This window comes from Microplitis mediator, chromosome 2 (assembly GCF_029852145.1).
Source record: "Microplitis mediator isolate UGA2020A chromosome 2, iyMicMedi2.1, whole genome shotgun sequence".
In the NCBI taxonomy this organism is placed as follows: domain Eukaryota; kingdom Metazoa; phylum Arthropoda; class Insecta; order Hymenoptera; family Braconidae; genus Microplitis; species Microplitis mediator.
In genome coordinates this window covers 26,020,106-26,045,763 of record NC_079970.1, presented here as the reverse complement: position 1 = coordinate 26,045,763, position 25,658 = coordinate 26,020,106, and the positions used below count along the sequence as shown (strand labels likewise).

The 25,658-nt window shown below is 29.6% G+C and overlaps 1 protein-coding gene across 1 annotated transcript; it reads left to right on the top strand.

Annotated features, from left to right (window-relative positions):
• The first annotated feature begins 1,825 nt into the window (after window positions 1–1,825).
• Window positions 1,826–25,556, top strand: LOC130662943 (probable chitinase 10). Its single transcript, XM_057461930.1, has 16 exons — window positions 1,826–2,177; window positions 14,699–14,783; window positions 15,639–15,829; window positions 16,380–16,617; window positions 17,740–17,919; window positions 18,315–18,438; window positions 18,881–19,190; window positions 19,799–20,225; window positions 20,988–21,205; window positions 21,869–22,023; window positions 22,818–22,958; window positions 23,163–23,310; window positions 23,677–23,862; window positions 24,091–24,213; window positions 24,920–25,121; window positions 25,235–25,556. The coding sequence occupies exons 1-16, from the start codon at window positions 2,175–2,177 to the stop codon at window positions 25,444–25,446; spliced, it is 2,943 nt and encodes a 980-aa protein (XP_057317913.1). The 5' UTR covers window positions 1,826–2,174; the 3' UTR covers window positions 25,447–25,556.
• Window positions 25,557–25,658: the final 102 nt, after the last annotated feature.

Below are 25,658 nucleotides of genomic sequence, written 5' to 3'. Positions count from 1 at the left end.
TTTCTTGAAAAATAATTTATTATCATTGTGATTATTATTTATTTATTTATTTAATTATTTACCAAAAGACATGTGTCGCTGTAACATATATGTTGACTTCGCCAATCATAGCTCTGAAGTCCTTAATTAATAGCAACATAAATCAATCTAAGATCAATATCTAACTTTTATTAAACATTTAAATTTGTTTTTGATATATTCCATTAGGGTATATGTGAAAAAAAAACGTTTAAAAAATTAAAATGTCAATCGTATATCATGTTTACAATCTCTACGTGAATTAAAATAATTTTTATCGTGCAATATTGCAGACGCTTTTATTTCAAATTGTATACACTTATACATATATATTAAAAGGAAAAAAAATAAAATAAATGTCATATTACTATAATTATAATTATAATTATTATTAATATTATGATATTATTAAACAATCGATAATGAAGTTGATATTTATCATTATATTTGAAAAATTTCTTACGATAATATTATACATTGTGCAATGCTCTAACGTTTAAAAAAATTATTAAATTAAACGATAAAAAAAAATTTTATTTATTACTTTTATTTATCCTTTAGCATTAATAATAATTACTATTGTGTTGCATTTTACTGCCGTTAGTGTTAATTAATAAAAATTGAATTTTTTAAATTTGACAAAATTAATATGAATTTTTTTTTACACTAAAAAATTTGCGAAGTGAAAGTGGAGTAAATTAGGAGCAAATGAGTGTTTTTTTAAGTAAATCACCTCGGAGTAAAATTGACTCCGAAGGGGAGTGAATTCGGAGCGAATGAGTATTTTTTAATTAAATCCTTTCGGAGTAAAATTGACTTCGAAGGGGAGTTTATTTTAACATTTTAATTTTGAATCGGAGTAAATGCAGATTTAAATAAAATCTAGATCACTGCGAAATCGCTCCGCTGAAAAAACTAGATCTCTAACTCCGTGTGCGGATTTTTTTTTAAAACTCCAAAACCGAGTGAATTCGGATTTAAATAAAATCTGTAATTGCTTCGAATTCACTACTGATTTCTTTAGTGTAAATGAATGAGTAGGAAAATCAAACAATTTTTTTTGGGCATAAATTTTTAATTTAAGGTTGCAAATTATTATTATTTTTTTTTTAAATTTATTCAATTAATTATAAGTTTAAGTTTAAAAAAAATTACTCATTTGAAATTGGAATACTCGTTACAATTTTGCAATTTTTTTTACAGTCAATGCAAATTTAAGTACAAAATAAAATTTCTATGCCTATACTCCAATTTTGAAAATTTGAATTTTTTTCTCCAATCAAAATGAAAATATCAAATAACCAGTTGAAAAATTTGATATCTAGTGATATAAAGAAAATGTCATCGTTTCTCATAATTAATGAACCGTAAGAAAAGTAATTTTTCATTTTAAATGTGACGTCCAAACGGTTGATAAGAAGCCATAAAGAAGCAATAGCTCAGAAAAAAATTAAAAAAATCCATCTGCAGACAGTCGTCTCTCTTTTTGGTTGTCAGTCACCACTTAACTCTGGTTCGATGTCCCTCATCGTCAACGTAAACATTATAAATGCATTCGCGAAGTATAGGATCGACGTTTCACTCTCTCGCGTTCCCATTTAACTTCATTGGGACTGTATACATACATATAATATAATAATATACACTTACACTTGCAGTGTCTAGATACCCACATCCACATCAAAAACCATATATATATACATATATATACATCAAAGTGATAGTGACGGTGGGGATCGCGACACAGAAACATAACGGTGTTCACCACTATAGTTAAAATGAAAGGCGGCTTAATTGTTGTCTATAATATTGCTCGAGCAAGTACTAAATTTGAGAATGATAGTTTCAGTATTTCCTGAACGTCTGTCAGTGTTAGACAACGCCCGATACCCTACACATCAATAACTAACTTTATTTATTTATTTATTATATTTTTTTATTTTTGGTTTTGTTCAAATTTTTATTAACGTGAGTCAAATAAAAAAAAGTGAAATGCGGTGATTCAAAATTTTATTTTTGAATAATTATAATTTTTTATCATTATTAATTTTAGTGTAAAAGGTTTTTTTTTTCAAATTTCGCAATCACTGTAAAGTTACAAAAACAAAAAAAGAGTTTGATATTTATAACAACGAAGTTTGAAAAACCAGTCGAAAATGGTAAGTTTGAATTTAAATCTAAGGCGCATGCTCATTAATTTATTCCCGCGTCGATTCGAATTTAATAAATTTGAAAACTTAATTACGTAAAATGGATTTTATGTCGGGTATATTAAATAAGTATTGATTAAATAACGATGTAGTTGCTGAGGAAATTCGGTTACGTGCCCAAAAAGTATAAAAAATATTTTTATTAAAAATGGAGTACAAAAAAAATTGAGCAAGAACTTGAAACAGGTCCAGCACTTGCGGTTGCACGTTTTCTATCAGACAAATCTGGATTTCACTTTCATCGTTCAATAACCCGATGATACGTAATTTTGGCAGGTTTTTAAAAATATTTTATAATCATCCCGCTAATTTTATATTTTTTTTATTTTACCGGGATATTTAAAACTAGACCGAATTTATTTTAGTAATCCGTTCACGTTTTAGTATTTTTATTTATTTATTTTTTTTTATCTCAATGCCGTTGAATAGAGTGTAAAGATCTGGTTGTTGGCAACTACGTGTATAACTTTACTTGGAGAGGGTAAAATGGAGCAATGGAATATACTTGGTGTGCTCAGTTTGCTCGGTGAAAGCACATTACCGTGAGCACTTGGTAGCTACATATGTTTTGTACAAAATAGAATACAATTGTTTCGTACTCGAGGCTGTATTTTTATTTTTATTTTTATTTATGTTTATGTTTATATATATATATAAAACTTTTTGTTGTTAATCTCAGTAACTTTTTCGGAGGTATTTTAAAAAAGCCATTTTCCCATTTCCACTTTAGTTGCTTTACTAAATTCGACCTATTTCCCGAAAGATAAGATCAAACATTAAATCTAATGCTATATCCGTTTATAAAGTAGCCAAGACGACTTTAAATCTACTGGCAGCTCCACATACCGGGATCGTGTAGTTCTACTGCTATTATATGGATTTTGTCATTACATATGTTTAAGACGAGTCTTTTAATAGGTAAAAAGAAAATTGATGAAAGTGGTCGTAACCTATAATGGATTTAATCTTACTTCTTACTTTTTATATATATATGTGTATATAATTTTTTTTTTACAAAAACGTTAAACTTGTTTCTTTCTTCATACACTTATGTACTCGTATACATTTACGACAAGTGTTGAGTAAAAAAAAAAAATTTATATGTATATACGGTACATTTATATATTTCATAAGTTACTAAGCAAATACATTTCTTACCTTTTTTTGTCGTTACTCGTAACCCCTCACCGGAAGTGGTGAAAACGATCAAACACTCGTGAGCCGCATCAATAATTATCTTATGACATTTTTTTTGCATATTAAATAATACCTCTCATATAAATATTAATTTCAAAACACAGTAACTGACAAAAATAAAATTTTTGAAATATGAGTCAAAAATACTAAAAAATTGATTTTAAAAAATTTTTTCCCTACTGTGTTCTGAAATTGAGCAGCCGAATAATTATAATATAATATTATTATTATTATTATTGATGGATAAATAAAAAAAGTTTAAAGTAATTTTTTGAAATAGTTTTTAACATCAATTGAACTTTGATACTCTAATTAATGCTAATTAACTTGGATAATATTTTAATTAGCTTCGACGTCACTAATTAATGTCGTAAAAAAAAGATTTTTTATTCAAAAGTTAATAAGAAAAGTTTTCGGATGATAAATTGAACGGGAAAATTGTCGAGTCAAGTTTAAAGTTTAACTTTGAGGGAGCTTTTATTTTCCTTTTGTTTTTTAATTTTCGAGGTATAGTAGAAAATGGTGGTTTTACTTTTCGATGCTTACATCGATTAGCTAATGGGTGATAGGTGACGGACGATGGGTCATGTTTGTCTAGATGTTTATTTAGCAATAGAGAAATTGTTATATCGGTAAATTTGTCAGGGACTTAAAATATATACTCCGAGTGATATGTAATGGTCAACAGGTTGTTTCCAGGCAAAGACTCACCTGCCGGCGAGCCGGACTGTCTGCCTGCTTGCCTGCCTTAAACCCAACATGTAAGCTTATATAAGTCGAGAAATATCGCTGTCCGCTTCACACCGCTTGTCGTAACAAAGCCGACAATTTCTTTTTTTTTTTTTTATTTACTTTTATTTTTACGAGCATTTTAAAACGACAAAGTGTTTAAATGCCCGGCAATTATTTCGCGAGAATTATTTAACTAATTAAACTTTTTTCCAAGACTTTTTTTTTCACTGTCGTTAATTACTTGAACCCGTACTTTTTTCTATTATTTATTAATTATTATTATAATTACTATTATTACTGTTATTTTCTATTATTATCACTATTACTTAGTAGCAGTCGGAGAATTGCATGCGAATAGTTTATGTAGATTAGAAAGCAATCTCTTGTACTCTTTCTCTTTTATTTATTTCTCTTTTACTTGACAGCAAGCTCTTGGTTTCTCTCTCTCTCTCTCTCTCTCTTTTTCTCTTTACGTCGTTAAAGTATCTTTTTATTCGTGATGTGGACGATACGTCGGATCCTCGATGCTTGATCGCATCCAGAGAACGTAACATCTGAATATTTTATCATGTTTTAGACATATATTCGTATATACGTATATATACGTCACGGATAACCAACCAGCGTAGCACGGAATTTTTATTTAATATTTATTTATTTTTTTTTTAAACCCACGCTAGGTCACTGTGATAATTAACATTTTAATTTTACTACAAGTAAACGACCTTTAGAAATTTATATGATTAATTTCTTGTTTTTTTTTTTTACGATGTTTACAAACTTTAATGATTTTATTTTATTTATTTTTTTTTACTATAAGTTCGACTGGAAAATGAACTATTGCCGATCTATAATAAATTTTAATAACAAAAATAGTTTAATTAAAATAATAAAAAATGACAAAGGAATAATATGACAAGATACTTAGACATTATATGACGCATTAATAAATCTCAAGTGATATCGTTCCCGTTTAAGTCAGCCGCATTTGTTGGAGGTCAAGGTAGGATTGAATTTCATTATTATGAACTGAGTAGTGAAATTCAACCGCATCTACATTTTTTTACATCACTGCAAAATTAAAAAAAAAATACATATATATAAAACAGTAGGCAAATAAATAAATAAAACTAAAAAAGATGTAAAAATCAATGCACACTTTCATCGATATCCGTCACTTCCTACTTGGATTATCGAGCGTATATTTGTGGATGCACTGAGGTATTTTCATGATAAGAAACGAGCCGTGAACGTACAGTAGTAAACGTAACGCTGGACGATCAAAAGGAAAGCTGTGCGATAGAAGCTGCTGGTGGGAATGAACGGTACTTTCAAAGTTGACGTCTTTCTTATATACATCCTACAATATATATAAATATATATATATTAAAAAATACGTAGAGGTATAGATGTGACCGTAGTGGCGTACTTTGTACGTCCAGTTTGGGTGATCGACTTATATGAATATATATCCCATCGAGTGTCGTCTCCAGACGTACGTTGTCATCCGGAGAATCTTTTGCACAGTACCAAGTACCAGAAGAAGTACCAAAAGTATGAAAGACCAAAAAAAATCAGGTCATGAAAGAATTTTTAAGTTTTTTTATTTTATTATTATTTAAGTTTTTTTTCTTTCTTGGTTTCCTACTTCCGCCAAGTCGACACGGTCTATAAATTTCCTCCCGACTTTCTGGCTGTAGTCTCGATGGCCTGCTAAGTAGATAAAAATTGTTCTCCAAGATGAGTGAATGTACCGGTTTAATTCAAGAAACGCTTTCTCAAAAATTACACCCACCGAGCTTTGCTCTCAGCTTCTGGCTGAGAGTTCCGTCTCTGTCTGTCTTTATCTCTGTTCTCTGCTCTTTTGTGTCATTAATTAAATTTTTATTTTATCTATTTTTTAATTAAAGGAAAAATAAAAAAAATATACCGGTAAAGAGAATTGTCGAGATAGGAGTACAATCCAGCTAAGAACTTTATTAAGAACCAGCAGTAAAACCGGCGGACTAAAACAAAGATAATAACTTCGATATGGTATTACATGATATTTATTCATCCATGAATTTTAATACCCTCCTTTTACCAAACAATCTTATTCTTATGCATTTAGTTTCAAATTGAGGAAAACATTCATGCAACCTTTTACTATTTTCAAATTATGTAGACTTTTTTTATATGGAGGGGAGGGGGAGGATCTAAATGGGGTACTTAAGGAAATACTGAGTTTTTGGGGACTCAAAGACATTAAATATTTTTTTTTAATGATATTCAAAGTGAATAGAAAAAATTTTCAACTGTCGTTAAAAGAAAATTTTTATTTTTTGCGGGCAAAATCGACTACTGCCTAAAAAGGGTGAAAGATAAAATGAATTGTTTTTATCATAAATAAAGTCATTAAAATTTTTTTATAAAATTCTGCCCCCCCCCCCACCCTAATATATTAGGGTCATTCCAAAAAACGCTAATTTTTATTTTTGTCAGCTGTCATCAAGAAATGATTTTATTTAAGAAAAAAAAATAATAATTCCACAGTTGATTACTTTTAGCTCAATTTAAAGAGGTCACGCAAACCAGTTTTTGATATTTTTAGTATTTTTACTTGCCGTAATTAATTTTAAAATTCACAATGGAACGAAATTTCGTCACATAGAAACCTTCAAAAATATTGAAAACATTCCGCGCAATTTAAAATTTAAATCTTCTGGTACATTCTGGATTCAAAATCTCGTTTTCAAATTTTCTACATCCAAATATAAACAAAATAATAAATCCCAAATAATTTGTTTATCTCGAACTATGTTCGTATTAAAATAACGAAAACATAAAAATTTTTAATTCAACAAAATTATTTTCCCATAAATTGCAATAATTTCATGTCAACTGCGAAAAAAAAAAATGGTTACTTTTTTTTCATACATTCTGTAGGATCTGAATGGGGGAAAAATAAGAAATAAAAAACGTCCCGAGAAATAGGAACTCCAGAATCGGTAAAACCGCGAGAGCCTTTCCCAGCTCTTTTCGCCACACGTTATTTTATTTTATTTTTTATTATTATGAAAAGTGAAGCACTAGGGAGTATGATTACTTATTCAAATTCAAGAAGAGGCGACGACGAGTTCTTTAAAATGCAAGAGGATTTTGGTTAAAAAACTTATTATGTCATGCTTAAATTATTCTTTAATAACGTCAGTTTATTTTCACATATTTATAAATATATATGCATACATTTATACATATATTTTTTTTTATTTTAAAGTCATTTTATAAATACATATTACCTGCATATAAAATGCAAATAGTAAATTCAGAGCATATATTTTCCCGAGACAAAGTGGGAGTACAAACGAGCAAGTACTCGGTTGAATTTCCAACCAAAGAAAATTCAGGAGGGTAACGACAACGACCAGGCATTACTCCTTTTCTTCCTCACTGGATCCTTAGCTCACCCGCTGTGTTGTGGTATCAAGTACAGAATACAGAATACAGAATAAACTGTACAATGTAGAGCAGGTATATATATATATATGTAAAGAGTATAGAGTGTGTAACGTGCAAAAGCTTTAAAAGTATAAGCCAGCAGTCGTCAAGTGAATAGCCTGAAGCTGGCAGAAGAGAATAGAACTGTAGAATTGGCAATAAACGGTGGCAAATAAAATGTATGCCACGAGTGATGGCTGTGGCGGTGGTTCTATTCCCAACACAATACGCTATTTTATATTACCTTTATTTTAAACCGTAACAAAGTCTCGATATTATTTGCTTATGGCCTGCCATTAAAACAAAATTAAATGGCTTTTTTATACTTTTTTGCGGTTCCAACACTGGGGTAAAAAGAAAAATTCAAAAATTTCGATATGTCGAACTTGGAAATTCGAGACGATTTTGAACTTTTTCGGACCTAAAACTTTAATATGAGTAGAAATATAAATAAAAATATCATGGGGTGGAATTGGAAAATAAAATAGAAATTTTTCAAGGATTTTCCAGAAAATTTATTCCTTTTAATGATTGGTACAAAAGTATTGAATTTCCGACAATTTGGGATTTTTTTTTAAAAAAAAAACATTCGTCTTAAAAATAGTCAAAATTTCGATTTTCTGAGTCTCATCAGTATGAAAATTTGATTTTCGATATTTGAACTTTTTTAACCGAATAATTTGTAAGTTTTTGGACTATTGATTGAAATTTGAATATTCGGTTTAAATTTCGAGTATTAAAATTTCACCAAACTTGAGATGGAGGATAAAACAGTTATGAATACTTCGAATTTTTAAGATAATCCGCGAACTGATAATTAATTTGAATTTTTAAAAAATTCAAATTGTCGGATTCGACGCAAGTAATTTGTAAGTTAAAATTATTAGGACACATCTAGTTATTACTAATATACATGATTATAAATAAACATTAATTATTGTTATTTACATTTATCGAGAATAGAGAAATTTTGTCGCGATAACTATGATTATCACATTTACCAATAATACATAAATTGCTTATATTCAAACAGTGATTTATTTACCGTAACGAGACTAGATAACTCTAAACACATACAACTTCTATTACTCGGCTATAATTGCATTGTATATTAACTAGTAAAAAATACGATTAATTATAATAATTAAAATTATATACTGCCATAGACTATTATGTCGTTCAGTTATATATATTATTTAAAAAAATTATATTCGAATTGGATGGAGAAATATTGGGATGGTTTTTAAAATTGGAAATAGGGAATATATAAACGGATACATATTTAATTGCATTCTGAAAATTTTTTGCGGACATCAAAGCAAAGTGTTGTGATATTATTTATTCAAAAAAAGGCTTCTATGCATTCAAGCTTCAATACTTTTCAATGGAACTTGTATTTCGATGAGTAAAATTTCATTTAAAATTTATATTTTAAATGCCTTCGAAAATCCAGATTTATTTTTATCATTATACTGCACCACAGTTACATTCATAAAAATACTATTCCGAAATTATTGAGCTGATAAATTAAATTGTGAATATAATTTTAATACATTTTCGATGAATTCATTTTTTTAAAATGAACTTTTAATAAAAAAAAAATTTGTTTTTTAAAATTGTGTCTCTTCTCGTCCCAAATATCTGGCAGATAAATTTGAATATCATAAATTTGTTATTTTTCAAATTTTCGTCTTTGAAACTCTGAAGGCAACTGAAAATTTGTAAATAAAAAATTAAGAGATAATACGAAATCAAAATTTTGTTTTACAAAAATTGATAAAAAATTTTAAAAAATTAAAAATTTATTTCATTTATTTCTAAATTTTGAAATTATTCGGTAAATTTTTTTTTAAATAAATAGACAATTTTTACTTAAAAAAATTTGAAGTCAACTAATTTAAAATTATAAAATAATTTTATGTGACATAAAAAAATAAAACAGTAATTCAACCTCAAGCATTAAAAAAATGACTGAAAAAAAAATGTAAGTAATTTTTGAAATGACTATTTACCGTTTGTTATAATTATTATAAATAATAAACTCGAAATAACAATTAAATACAAACATAATTAATGCGATTCTTCAAGAAAATGAATTAATAAATGTTTATGAAAATAAATATAAAAAAGTTATCCTGAACTTGCTTACCTTATTAATATTACTGAGATCACTGAGAGCACAAAAAAGGAAAAAAAAAAAGGACTATTTATCTTTCTCTTAACTTTATTTTTCTTCGTATTAACTATTAATTTATTTTTTATCATCTTTCTTCCGTTAAGCATTTCTCTTTATCTTTTTCTCATTGAAGCAACTCCCAGAGCTTCTGAATCTTCCAAGATGCTGCGGTGTCTCTCAACAGAGTTGTTGCATAACGAATGTAATAAAATGTAGATTAGCAAGGCGCGCAAGGTTGTACGCATTCCACATCTTTCACTTTGTTATTAATTATTTAAATAAATCGCTGCGTCATTCGAGAAAAAAGCTTTATGTTTATTATTGATTTATATATTTATAATACATTATTGTAAACTATGACTATCACTCTAGTTTATGGATTACGAAATATATATGCCAGCAACTTTGCTTGCATGCACGTCTACGGCTTATAACTTTCGATAATAAGCCGCGAAAATTAAATTGATTTAAAACAAACAGATTATTTTAGTAACTAGGAAAATTATTTTAATTTATAGAAAACTTGGGGTAAAATGCGATACCAGTTTACATTTTGTCTTTATTTTTAAATAATCTTGGATAAAATAAAAATGGGGTAAGTTGGCCACATTTTTCAATGAATGAAGAAAATTTTTTCGTATGAAAAATTTGAACCCATTGCAAGTGATGACCAACTTGCCCCAATCTCTCAGTTTTGATGGTCAGTAAAAATTTTTATGTAACTCAAAGTTATAAATTTATTAAAATATAATTTATATTTCATAATTTGAAAATTATCTAGTCATCACTAAATAGATGCAGATCTAAAATTATTTTTTTATCAGACTCCGAAATTCTGTTGAAGTCAAAATTTTAAATTTCAGTTTAATAGTTTGCTCTTTTTATTTTTTATCTACAAAGATTTGAATAATTTAAAAAAAAAATTATATGCAAGTCTAAGTAGAATACGGAATTTAGGTCGTAGATCTAAATTATTTTTTCCGCGGCACTATTCATAAACAAGTTTACCTGTCTTGGTCATATTTAAATTTTATTAAGATATTTACCTAAAGAAATGTCGTATGAAATTTTTTCTCAGTATCTATTAAGACTTGCAAAAGTTATCAAAACATATTTACAGTTACACGAAAATTATTCGTGATTTTGAGTCCCCATAAAAAATTTAAATAAATTTTTCTTTTAAAAGTCGATAAAAAAATAATTTATAAATTTTAAATGACTACTGTTTTAAATTGAATTTCAAATAAAATTTATTATTCCATTACTATTAAAAATTTATTTAATCGATTGATTATCGACTTTTTTTTTATGTGAAAATTAAAACATCAATTATTATCTAAGATGAAAATTACACTAATCAGTAATCACAATTACAATTGTTTGATTTATTTTTCATTTATTCAATAAAAAAATACAAATTAATGATTCATTGTTTTATAAATCTATCATTAAATAATTTTGTTCTTATAAAAATTAATAATTCATTAGTTAAGAATCAGTAATAAGTGATAATATATAAATTTTTACTGGGAATAAAAAATTAAAATCTTGTCATTTATTAATTGGATGAATTCAAATTAAATTTTCAGCATTAATTAGTTTAAATTTAATTAATTACCATTTTAAGACACCAAAAAAATAAATAAAATTCTGTAATTATTAATTCGTGATGTTGGTTCCATATTTAAGAGCCCGGGGTTGATTAAAAATTACAGTAATTAGTCTAATGTAATACCGTACATTAAATATAAGACAAAATATCGCGAACTGAATAATTCAGGTTTCAAATTTTTTTTTTTGCATCACGATTTATTTTCTAATTTACATAAAATTGTAAACAGAATTTTTAAATTTAAATAATTTCGTCTCTAATTTTTTATTAGGGATTCAAATTTATTAAATTTACCGCGGAAATTTTTTTGAAATTCAGATATTAATGCAATTAAATTAATTATTTTTATCATTGGTAATTAAATAATTAAATTTTCATATCTTAATTATTTATACGCTTGACTGAAAAGTTACCCAGATGTACGACAAAAATATCAAGACCGATCTTATATAACTTTAGTTATTGATATAAATTTACATAATAATTTCATTTCTTTTAAATAATAAATGGAATATTCTTATTGGAGATATTTTAACCATTCTTGATATTTTATATTTATAATTCGCTCCAATTTCTCTTACGTAATATTACGTAATTAATGGGGAAAAATGTATATGAAAATATACAGCTTCTATAATTGAATTAATGAAAATATTTTCCCTGACATTTAGCAAAATATTTTTGGTGAACGAAAATATCACAAAATATTAATAACGAGCTTCCTACCCTAGTATTTCTACCAAATTTATTAAATATGATTTAAATTTGACTGTTTATCAAAATCTATACTCTAAAATTAACTGTAGAATCTATTGTTCATTTCTGTTCTCATTGGAATTTATGAGACAAATCTCATCATTAATTCGAAAACGTTGATTTCGATTATTGTATAATCACGAGGTTCTTGAAAGAAAATCTACACGGTCAAATTTTTTTTTTATCAGTCATCTAAGATATTTTTTTTCACTGATACCAAATTAAATCTGTCAAATTTTTATTATTCTAGAAGATATGGGATAGACTAAATTTTTCTTTCGTTCTCTTAAATATATATATAATAGCTATATATATATTCCGTCATATTCAGTAACAGAATAATTAAAATATTAATTTATTTAAATAAAATAAATATAATATTTTTTTCCCGCGTAATTTAAATTTAATTCAAACGATATAAATAAATTTAATTATCTCGATATTTGGCAATTAAAAAGAGTTAAAACCATAAAAAAGCACGACTTTAAGTCAAAACCTTTGTAACGATACCAAATTTAATAACATTAACTTATTATTAATAATAATAATAAAAATAAATAAATAATAATAAACGCATACAGGACCCGTTGATTGACAATCAAGCTCTCAAATGAATCTATTATCAAGTCTGTAAAGACAAATTGCCGGATCGTTAGTTAGCTCTTAAAGGGGTTATTTGTACAAGATGTACCTGTCTCAAGTTGGCTTATACTCAACATCAACATCACCAGCATCCACATTCACAGTGGCAACAAAACAGGAGGAGATCCCTTTTTCTTCTTATTCTTGACTCATACGACAACCGACTGCTGTCTCAACAAGTCAGCCCCAGCTAGTAGCTACCAATGAAAATGAATATACGTTTGTAATTACTAAGCCACATTGTTGCATAGATGGTGTGAAGTACAATGAAAAGGCGAGAGACAATGTCGATGCAATCAACAGTACAGTTTGCTGTGTGTCTTCTCTGTTTAATCTTGTCCTCTATTTCATCTCTGTTTATCATACTTTAATACATATCATTTTCTATAAGTACTTACATTCATTATACTCATATACATATATGAAACAACATTCGTTACCCAACATACATTTATCATTTGCAAAATTACATGTCTTTCATATTGAAATCCAGCTAATTATAGAAAGGAGGCAAAATGGATGTCTCACAAAAAAAATTTAATAGTTTTTCTTTATACTTCTACTTTTCAGTTCCTAAGCCACTAATTAAAAATAAATTGATTGCAATGCACGAAAATTGAACTCCTTACAAAATAACAAATTGAATTTTTATTCTAACAAATTTTTGTGTTGAATTATTAGTGTATTTGGAAAAATTGTTCAAATTACCCCATAGTGTCCATATTTTCCGTTTAAAAAATTAAAAAAAATTTTGCGGCCCATTTAGTCCCTATTGATTTTAATATGCAAGAAATTTGAAGAGGTTAATTTTACCCGCCATCTTTAAAGGGTTTATATTTTCCGATATATTTAATTAATAAATTCTAATTTAAGTTTTTGATAAGTTCCCGTTAATAAAACAATATGCTTGTCAGTAAAATAACTTTTGATAGACGTTACCCATTTCTCTATTCATATTGTATATTTTCATATTATGAATAACTTTATCAAGCATAAAGTTTACGTAATTTTATCTTAACTTTAATCATTACTGAGTTTTAAGGGCATTCTCAGACAATGCTCCTCCCCTCCCCCCCCCTACTTTTTGAAATTATTCAATGACTTTTATCTGTCATAACGGTATTACAATTTTTATTAAATAATGAATTAGAAGAAAAATAAAGCATTAACTGAAAAAAAGACAACGTAGTAGCAATCAAGTAGGAGTTAAACGAAATTCGTTAAATAAATTTCAGTAAAATCTTCATGTCACTTCTATATTTCGAATTTTGTAAGCTAAAATTCATTTAACAAATTTCGTTTGACTCCGAAAAGTCTAAATTTGCCCGAAATCACTGAATTTTATTCAAAGAGGCCTGAATCTGATCGAAATCTCGTTGAACTCCTCGATTTTTAATGGAAAAGATCAAAAGTTGACCGAAAACACCCCGAAAAAATTGAATCGGCCTATTTTCGGTTGTTTTTGAGCTAGTTTCCGATTTTCTGTTCACCACCTGGGCCTTTTTTCGGGCGAGAGAAAATTTTATTAATATTTCGGTTTGAAATTTTCATCCGAACTGTAAGTAATTTTTTCAAAAATCTATTTCTCGTCGAAATCGCAACTAAGCTGCCCTTTTTTAAACTTATGCTTCAATTTATTTTTTTAATAATTAATAAAATGTGAACACACTTATGACAGTTGAAAGTCGTCGAATATTTTCCAAAAGTGGGGGCACTGTCTGAAAATAGACTCGATTCAAATTTATTTTAAAAATCCATATAAAAAAATATTAAACTCTCGTTCGCGAGTTTAGAGTCTCTGGGATGTCTATTATACGTCAGACAGTAAATTACGTCTTGAGTATTCACTGATCCATACCACTTTCTTTTTATTTCCAGGTGTCGTCTGGTACAACAAGGACGGCTGCGTTTATCTGCTTGGCTTTTCTATTTCTACTTGTCGAAGTTACCAATCATGCGGAAGGTAACGCCTGTTATTTTATACTCTATATTGTGTAACCTTTTTTTTTTATTTTTTTTATATCTATTTCCCTTTACTTGACTTGATTCTCAAATCAATATACGCCGCAGAATAATACTATTAGAATATTTGATTCTTAATTAATTTTCTTGATTATAAATTTCTTTTTTTTTTTAAATAAATTTTATTTCCATAATAAATTTATTCTCAAATATTGATAAGAAAAATCTCTGACGTAAGGTTTTTAAATTACGTAATTTAATATAAAAATATCACAAGTAGTAACAATAAAATTTAAATATATTATTATTATTATTGTAAAAAAAAAATAAAAAAAATATGGAACAAAATAAAAATTAATGTCTTGAATGTAAAATAAGGATTTACAAGGATTTTATGTACATCGATATAAACTATTACGGACAATGTAACTTTATCCTGCCTAATATACGGGTCATAAAAATTGCTACCGTATATCGTAATTTTTTTTATAAATTTTTTTTATTCATACGAACATGTGTATGCATATATAGTAAAACATTTATATAAATATATGTATATAAGTTATTCTTGAATATATTTATTCATGTTAGGTGAAGCATTAATTCACGGGTGTTCAAACCCATTGAAATATTTAAGAGAATATTTAAAAACAAAGTTTATTCTGCTAGACGAGCAGAGCTGACGGTGAAGGTGCGACAGTATTTATGTTGCTTGTAAAAATTTATTTCCAAAGCCCCATTTTTAATAATTTTATCGTAACAGTAAATTTGAGTATGAAATTTAAAAATAGTTGGATGGTTAGAGGATTGAACGATTAAATGTTGTAACTAAATGATAAATATTATGGGCAATCAGGTGCGAGAAAGAGATTTCGCAGGCCAACGACATCGTCACCAGGTTCGTTGACAAGCGATCAAGAAGTCTCAGCGAGTGTAAACAGATTCAAAGTCACGCGAAATCGTTTGGGTACAAAGAACACGAAAAATGAGCTTCAGCCAACCAGCGACAGCACTGCCAGTAGCAGTGGCAAGTCAAATGATTACAAGGTACAGTGATCAAAGAGAAGCAAAAGTCAGTTTGTAAAATGTTTTTCAGCTAAATTAGTATTGCTTTATAAGAGAACCTTATACTTTATATAAATTAACTGAAATATAAGACGACGCGGTTTAAATGTCGAGATACAATATCACTTTATTGTCTTTTTGTCTCTTATTTATTTATTTTTTGCAAAAAAGTAGAGGAAATTCCTGTGTAAAAATATTTGGCCAGAAAAAGACCGAAGTCATAGAATTTTATTGGAAAATACCAAAATTTGGCTGAAAACACACCGAAATTTTGAGATTCTTCATGAACAGGCCGAAAATTGGTCGATGAATTGAGTCTTTATTAGGCCTAATTATCGGCTATTTTTCGGCCTAGCCAGTTTTCAGTCTTATGTTCACTACCTGGGCCTTTTTTCGGCCGATAAAAAATTTTATTGTTATTTTGGCTTGAAATTTTTTTACCCGGGAAATAAAACAGTAAATTGAAAACTTGCTAAGTACTTTTACTGTTTGTCACTTTGTAAAGTTGGTTATTTGATTTAAATATTTTTAGATTGTGTGTTACTACACAAATTGGTCACAGTACAGAACGAAAATCGGCAAATTTATGCCGGAAGACATCCAGCCGGAATTATGCACGCACATAATTTACGCGTTTGGGTGGCTAAAAAAAAATAAATTGACTTCGTTTGAGTCCAATGACGAGACTAAGGACGGAAAGATCGGTCTATATGAAAAAATGATGTCGCTGAAAAAAGCTAATCCATCTTTGAAAATTCTTCTTGCTATCGGTAAGTAATATTTAAAGAGATCGCTTTTTATAAACCAGGAATCGATCACTGGCTTATACTCGTTTTCGAACAACTTTTTTACCAAGTGTCGGAATGATTAATTGCAAATATTTTTTCGAGTTCATTCCACCGTTTATTAAACAATAATCGGTTATATTTTGATTTTTTTTTTAACTTAAATTTATGTCACTTAACTTTAGCTGAGGATCACTTTTCTCGTAAAATATACTGTAACTTATTTATGAATAAGTTTGGACTTCAAAAATTCATAAAAGTTTCTCATAATTTAGTATAAAAATTTATATAAAAAACTGGGCGTAAAATGAGACGCCATTTTTTACACAAAAAAAAATTATGAAGAGGGTGGGGTGAAAAAAATTCATCAGCTCGGACAGTGCGGATATTAAAATATTTTTGACATTCGTGGCCCATTTTACCTCAATCAAGTTTTTCCAGTTTTTTTTTTAATTAAAAAAACAAACATGAAAAAAATATACAGATTTTTTTTAATGAAAATTCAAAACTGCCCACGGTCTTGACTGACCGTCTTGCCCCATTTTTTTTTTTCTATACAAAGAACAGCATTTTCGAACGCAAAGATTTTTGTTTTTTGTCTGAAAAATGGTGTCTTATAGATCCCACGTTTCTACATAGGGTAGACCGGGGCACGACGGACCCCTGAAGAATTTGCCGAAATAAATATTTTTTGTCATCCTCATATTTTCATGAGTTTTGGTATACTTTTTATATATTTTTTACAGAAACCTGAATTTGTAACTGAAAAACGTAAAAAAAAATTGCTAGTTGTAACTGGCATTTTTTTTTTTTGAAATATTTAAAAAATAAATCCCGCAATATTTTATTTTTAAAAAAATTGCAATTCTTAGTCTAATATAAATAAATTGCCCAAATATCTGGTGGGAAATAGCTTCTGATGAAAAAATTTTTTTAATTAAAAAAATATATATAAATTTATCAAATAACTAGATCTTTTGCTACAAAATAAACCCTTACAGTCACAGGATGATAAAAAAAATATATTTTCAGAGTAATTAGTATCGAAAAAATGTAATCAAAAGCTATAATAAAATAAATAAAAATAATAATAATGAAATATAATAGGTGGATGGTCTTTTGGAACGCAAAAGTTCAAAGACATGTCATCGACACGTTACGCAAGACAGACATTTATCTACAGCGCGATACCTTATCTTCGAGATAGAAACTTTGATGGGCTGGATATCGATTGGGAGTATCCGAAGGGCGGTGATGACAAAAAGAACTACGTTCTGCTTTTAAAAGGTACATATATATACATATCCATACTGAAAGCTTACTAATTAAATAAACCAATTATAAACGAGTTGATTAAAGCATTAAAGCGAATACTTCCGCCTTCAATCCTTTTTATAGGATCCTTTCAAGACTTTAAAATAGATTGTCAATATGTCAATTAATTAAATTACAATAAAAAATAAAAAAAATCTCAATCCATTAAAACGTTCAATCCGAAAATGAAACGACGGATTTCGCATCTATCAGTACACGAGATAAAAAAATTTAAATATCAATCACTGATTTAATTAATTGATGGGCTTTACTATTATTATTATTATTGATGACGATGTCGAGGATGATAATTATTAATAATTTAAGTAATTAACGTAATTAATAATATTTAAAAAAAACAATTACAGAGTTACGGGAAGCTTTCGAGGCAGAAGCTCAAGAACGAAAGAAGCCCCGACTATTGTTGACCGCAGCAGTACCAGTTGGCCCGGACAACGTGAAAAGCGGATATGATGTACCGGCAGTAGCGAGGTAATCACCAGTACTAATTGGTTAGACAGCTCTTTAGGTGCAATAAATCAACATCGACAGCAAACGCGTCCCAGATCAAGTGGTAGAATCGCTAATTGATAGAATTATGGCGATAGTCCGGTTCTATCAAAGTTCCGGTTGCTAGTCACTCCACTCTGCTCTACCCCTAGATGTGTACTAGGATACGCTGGCAGAAGCATCAGGAACAGTTATAATTATCCAGACACATTGTGTCGCACGTAATTTAAGCTTCGACTGTATAAATAATCCTCATCATCTATCTTTGTCTCCATATAAACTCCCATCCAGTCTATCAACCCCTGCTTCTATTCTCAACTCCCGACTGCCGACTACCGATTCTGAACCCTCACCCTCACCCTCACCCTCACCCTCTTGGTTATACTCCGTCAATCCATTAATTACCGGTAATTAATAATCCTAGTTACCTGGACTTCATAAACTTGATGGCATACGATTTCCATGGCAAGTGGGAACGCGAGACCGGTCACAATGCTCCGCTCTACGCTTCTTCCTTGGACTCCGAGTGGCAGAAGCAGCTCAGTGTCGACAATGCGGCTGCACTATGGGTCAGACTGGGCGCTCCCAAGGAAAAGATGGTTATCGGAATGCCGACTTACGGGAGATCATTTACGCTGTCCAATACAGACAACTTCCGGGTCCATGCCGCGGCAAGTGGGGGCGGGAAAGCCGGCGAGTATACCAAAGAGTCAGGATTCTTGGCCTATTATGAGGTTCGCTTTCTTACTTACGTTACTTCGGAAAAGTTTTTCTTATTTTATTTTATTTATATTCCTATTAGTTTTATATCTTTAAAGAAATCGTCTATTTCATGTCTAAATAATAATAGCGATGATAATAACAGTAAAGGTAAACAGTAAATAGTTTTTTAACGATAATGGTTTAAATTCTTTTGCGGTTTTTAAATAATTGTCTACTTCCGTAATTTGTTTCAAAGTATTATTTTACTTTTAAATTGTCTAGTTGTTTTTTTATTTGCTTATTTATTGTGTTTGCATAAAAAATAATTATTTGTTGAAAAATAACAGCAGAGTTTTCATGTTTAAATTTTTGCAATAGTTGGGTAAAAAAAAATGGCTGACCTATTTTTTAAAATAAACTTTCAGATTGTTATCTAGAATCGAAGTTGGTTTTTTTGTGGAAATACATGTTGAGCTTTTGTGTAAACTTTTTTTTTTGTATAGAAAAAAAAATACAAGTTAATTAAAAAAAGTATTGACTTGTAATTAAATCAATAAAATAGTTGGTAAACAAACGAATGGTTAAAATATTTAGATAAGAAAGTTTTAATTAAATAAAAAATGGTTAAATTTTGTGTCAGATATGCGAGATGCTGCAGAATGGAGCGGCCTATGTGTGGGACGATGAGATGAAAGTGCCGTATCTGGTGCAGGGCGACCAGTGGGTGGGCTTTGATGACGAGAGGTCAATTAGAGGTAAAATGAAGTGGATAAAGGCTCAGGGGTATGGAGGCGCTATGGTTTGGACAGTAGATATGGACGACTTCAATGGGACCGCGTGCCCCGGAAATGTGAGGTATCCTCTGATAGGAGCAATGAGAGAAGAACTTAACGGGGTTTCGCGCGGCGTCAAAGCTAAAGACGTTGATTGGAGTGCCGTCGCGGCGACAATTACTGAAGTTGTCATTAAAAAACCAGAGCCTTACAAGATCGCTGTCTCAGAAGTTGTTAGCAAGGCTAAAAAAGTGTCGAAACCGACATCGCTAGTCATTAATTCAACGCCTCGAGGTTATTATTTTTCAACTTTTATTTTACGCTGGATTTAAATATTTTTGGTTTCTATTTATAGTCACTGGTTAATTTTATTTTATGAGGTTGGATAAATAGTTGCGATATAATTTTAAGTATTGGGACTAAAAGTCGATAATAATGAATGTATAGTATTTAGTGACATGTGACAGTTCGTCGTTTTATTGTGACGTTATCGAACTGTCAATCATAAAATTACTGGGCGACTATTTTTGAAACCCATGTACATGTCATTACATACAACAGACATTTTCCAATTATTTATGAACTAAAATAAGGCTGCAGAAAAAAAAATTTTTAGGATTGATTTTTACTTTGATTCAAATCGGTCATAAAAAAATCAAGAGTGAAAAATTTTAAATGTTGGTTTTTGAAAATTTGGCTGCACTGATTTTAAAATTGGGCTAAATATTTTTTTTAAGTTAGACTGGAAATTCTTATAGAAAGTTTTCAAAGGCAAATTTCGAGTCGTTTTAAATTTTTTACATAAAAATTTCAAAATCAAAACTATCAAATAATAAATAATTTACTGAAAATTTTGCTCAAATTAATCCATAATTTTTTTTTTTGTACAAAAGTACTAAGAGAATAAAAATTTCTATAAATTTTTATTTTTTTACAAAATCCATTGGGTCCCATATTAATTTTTTTTTTTTTAGCTCAATAAAAAAATTATTTAATCATACTTTTTTAAGACCCATTTTACCCCTACAATAATAATAACAATAATAATTTATTTAGAACGTGAGCCACTGACATTCTGTTACTTAACAAACTGGGCGCACAAACGCGGGGGTGCTGGAAGATTTATTCCCGAGGACATTGATCCGACTCTCTGCACCCACGTTGTCTACTCATTTGCAACCTTGAAAAATCACTTGCTCGTGGAGGGCAACGAGAAGGATCCCGAGATGTATCAACGACTAATAGCACTGAGGGAAAAAAATCCCGACTTGAAAGTAAATAGTTTTTGTTTTTAAAACCCACTTCCTATCCGCCATCTGGCAATAAATTTAGAAAAATAAATAATAAATTAAATTCGCCGCAACAATAGTAGTCCTATGAAAGGATCCGCAGATCCATTAACCTTCAATGCCGTCGCGAAATAAATTTTTAAAACATAAATTTATAAGCTAATACTTCATGTCCTATATATTTTTTAGTTATCTCACGGCGATAAATAAGTTTATCACATTACAATAGACCGAAAGTTGTATAGATCCTCACCTGATTTATCGGGATTAAGAATTTTTTAAAAAATAATTTCATTTAATTCATAAAAAGACAAATATTATAAACGGATTTGGTAAAAAGTTTTTAAAATAGATTTGTTTTATAGCTTAATAGATATAAAACTTTTAAATTACTCTCTAAAGTGTATTTTAACTTAAGTATAACTGACAATGCAGCTGAAATTTTCGATAATAAATGTTATAATATTGTCATTATTTTAATGAAAAATTATACGAAATAATTGCGAGTTTATTCGCAATGTAGAGTAGCAGTGAAATATTGATCAGAGGTATATTAAGAACCGGGGATATAATTTTATTACTAAACCCATTGGACGAAAAATTACAAGAACAATTTTTCTAAAAAAAAACGATGAAATTTTTAATTAGATTTTACTGGCAATCGGCGGATGGGCATTCGGCTCAACGCCATTCAAAGAACTCACCAGCAATACATTCCGTATGAATCAGTTCGTTTATGAGGCAATCGAGTTCCTCAGGGAGTACAAATTCAACGGTCTCGATGTCGACTGGGAATATCCGCGGTAAGTACTCTATGGATTAAATTAATGTCAAGCTAAAACTATAAAGTAGACGAGCAAGGACCATTAATATATTACCTTTCACACTGTACTGTCCATTAATGTCTATATTTTTAAATTTATGTATTCAAGTACACACACGGAAAAAATTAATCGTGAATGCAACATGATGAAATCATGTTGCATTCACATGATTTTCTCATGTTACCGCAACATGATTATCATGTAGCCGAAACATGAGAAAATCATGTTGCATTCACATGATTTGTCATGTTTCGGCTACATGATAATCATGTTGCGGTAACATGAGAAAATCATGTGGCATTCACATGATTTGTCATGTTGCATTCACATGATAATCATGTTGTGGTAACATGAGATAATCATGTGGCACCAACATGATTGGTCATGTTTCGGCTACATGACAATATGTGGCACCAACATGATTTTCATGTAGCCGAAACATGACAAATCATGTGAATGCAACATAATCTTCTCATGTTACCGCAACATGACAAATCATGTTGCATTCACATGATTTTCCCATGTTACCGAAACATGATTATCATGTAGCCGAAACATGACAAATCATGTGAATGCAACATGATTTTCTCATGTTACCGCAACATGACTATCATGTAGCCGAAACATGACAAATCATGTGAATGCAACATGATTTCATCATGTTTATTTACCAGGACTGCATCATGTTGCATTCACGATTAATTTTTTTCCGTGCATGTTCACATGTATGTGGGTATATATATAAATATATGTGTGTGTATTGGATGTTTTAGAGGTACAGACGACAAGGCCGCTTACGTGAATCTTCTGAAAGAGCTGAGACTTGCGTTCGAAGGCGAAGCCAAAGACTCTGGCCAACCTAAATTGATTCTTTCAGCGGCAGTACCAGCGAGTTTTGAAGCCATTGCCGCTGGGTAAATAATCTTACTCTACATCTCGATATAAAATGCTTCTCTCAAGCTTAAATTGCTTTACTCGCGCTGTAATAACTTTTCAAAACTACTTTATAGAATATTTGTTCAACTTTTTTTTTGTCTCTTTATTTTTATTAAAACTCCTCAAAAAGATTTTACACATTTTATATATATATTTATAAATTTTTATTATTATTTCTAAAGTTATGACGTCCCTGAAATCTCAAAGTACCTGGACTTTATAAACGTAATGACATATGACTTCCATGGACACTGGGAGAGGCAAGTTGGGCACAACAGTCCACTCTACCCCTTAGAAAGCGCCACAAGTTACCAAAAGAAACTCACGGTGGTAAGAAAAAAATTTTATTTTATTTCATTAACTTATTTATTTTTATTTATGTACATATTTATATATTTATATTTATCCTTACACTCGTATATATATACTCGTTTTTTAATATTATTTATAACACTTTTCTCTCTTTGTACTCGCATTTCACGACTTTTTATTAACTTCAGCATTTATCATTTTTTTTTTTCTCCTAAACTCAAACTTTTCATTTCTCACGATAAAAAATAAATTTTATTTTTGCTCACTTTATCATTATTTAATGTATTTGGTTTGTTATTTAGCATAGAGTCGAAAAAAAAACCTTAAATTTTATTTATAAATTTAAATTCAATGTCGTTTTTTTATTATTTCCACTGAAAATAGGATTACAGTGCTCGCGAATGGGTGAAACAGGGAGCGCCGAAGGAGAAGCTAATGATAGGAATGCCTACGTACGGAAGATCCTTCACACTGGTAGACAAGGACAAGTTTGACATCGGTGCACCAGCCTCCGGGGGTGGAGTTCCTGGGAACTTTACTAACGAGTCTGGCTTTCTCTCTTACTACGAGGTACTTTCTATGGAAATTAAGACAAGAATTCACATAATACTTCGTTGCATTTACTTTCGTGCCGTGCACTATTATCATTTTTTTTTTTTTCATTTATTATTATTATTATTTTAAAAAAATTTTATTTTTATCACATCGGTATAGTTTACTTTTAAATCCCGCTCTTGTATTTTTTTTATGTTATAAATATTTAAATATCATTTTACTTTATACTTTTTATTTATTTAGGTGTGTAGTTTCTTGAACGAGGACAACACGACCCTTGTGTGGGACAGCGAACAGCAGGTGCCGTTCGCATACAGAGATGACCAATGGGTCGGTTTTGATGACGAGAGAAGTCTTATTAATAAGGTAATTTATACTACACAAACAAACCTTTGCGCAAAACCAAATAGTTATATAAAAAAACATTCATTTACATTCAATTATTAGTTATACATTTCACATATTGTTTTTTGACTTACCATCGCCCAAAGCAAACATTTAATTGATATGACTGATAGCAAGTCAAAAAAAAAACAATAGTCCGCACTGTAAAAAATTTGGAGAATGAACTCGAATTAAATACGAAGTGAATGCGGAGCGGATGACTGTTGGTTTATTTAATTCCCTCGGAGTAAAATTTACTCCAAAAGAAAATTTATTTTAACATTAAAACTCTGAATCAGAGTGAATGTTATTAATTTTTTTTTTGACTCCGGAACTCTGAGGGACGAAGAGAATTTTGATTTATATAAAATCCGTAATCACGAATTTACTCCCGATTTTTTACAGTGTGCCCAAAATAATGTAAAGTATTTTCGGCCCTTACACACAATTTTTTACAAATAAACTAGCGCATGCGCACACAAATATTCCCGTAACAATTTAATTGATAAATCTTCATCCCAATGGGAAATGATATGTCGATTATTGAGCGATCTAGCATTGACTCTAACATGTGACTTTATATATTTATATTGCTCATTACTCATTAGTTACAAATTATTATCAATTATCAATTATGTATTTATATTCCTATCATTTAAAAAAACGATTGGGTTTTTTTCTCACTCAGATGAATTGGCTGAAGGAGGAGGGCTTCGGTGGCATAATGGTCTGGTCCGTGGACATGGACGACTTCCGCGGTACCTGCGGCGCGGGGAAATACCCTCTGATAAGTACGATGAAAAATGAATTGTTAAACTACTCAGTTAAACTAGAGTACGAAGGTCCTTACGAGACCAGCTCCAGGAGCGGAAAGTACACCACCAAAGACCGTAAGCAACCTTTCTTTTATTATTTAAAGGCATTTTCACAACTCGTGACCCATGTTAAACAACAACAACAACAATAATAATGATAATTATAATAACGTAATTATTATTTACAGCCAACGAAGTAACTTGTGACGAGGAGGACAATCACATATCCTACCACCCCGACAAAAACGACTGCACGATGTATTATATGTGCGAGGGTGAGCGCAAACATCATATGCCGTGCCCGGTAAATTTAGTTTTCAATCCGAATGAAAATGTTTGCGACTGGCCGGAAAATGTCGAAGGTTGTCTCCAACATACGCAGGCACCGCCTGCTGCCTAATATTAATTTTCATATAAAATTTATTTCTCTATCTCTGTCTCTCCCTCTCTTCCTTTCTATTATTTTTTTAAAAATCTTTTTCTTTCATTTTCTTTCCTCTCTTCTTCCCTCCCACTCCCACCCTCCCTCACCGTCACTTTCACTGTAAGTTTACAAGTTTGTATAAAAGCAAAAAATTAATAGGGTATAAAAGAGCAAAAATAAATAAAATA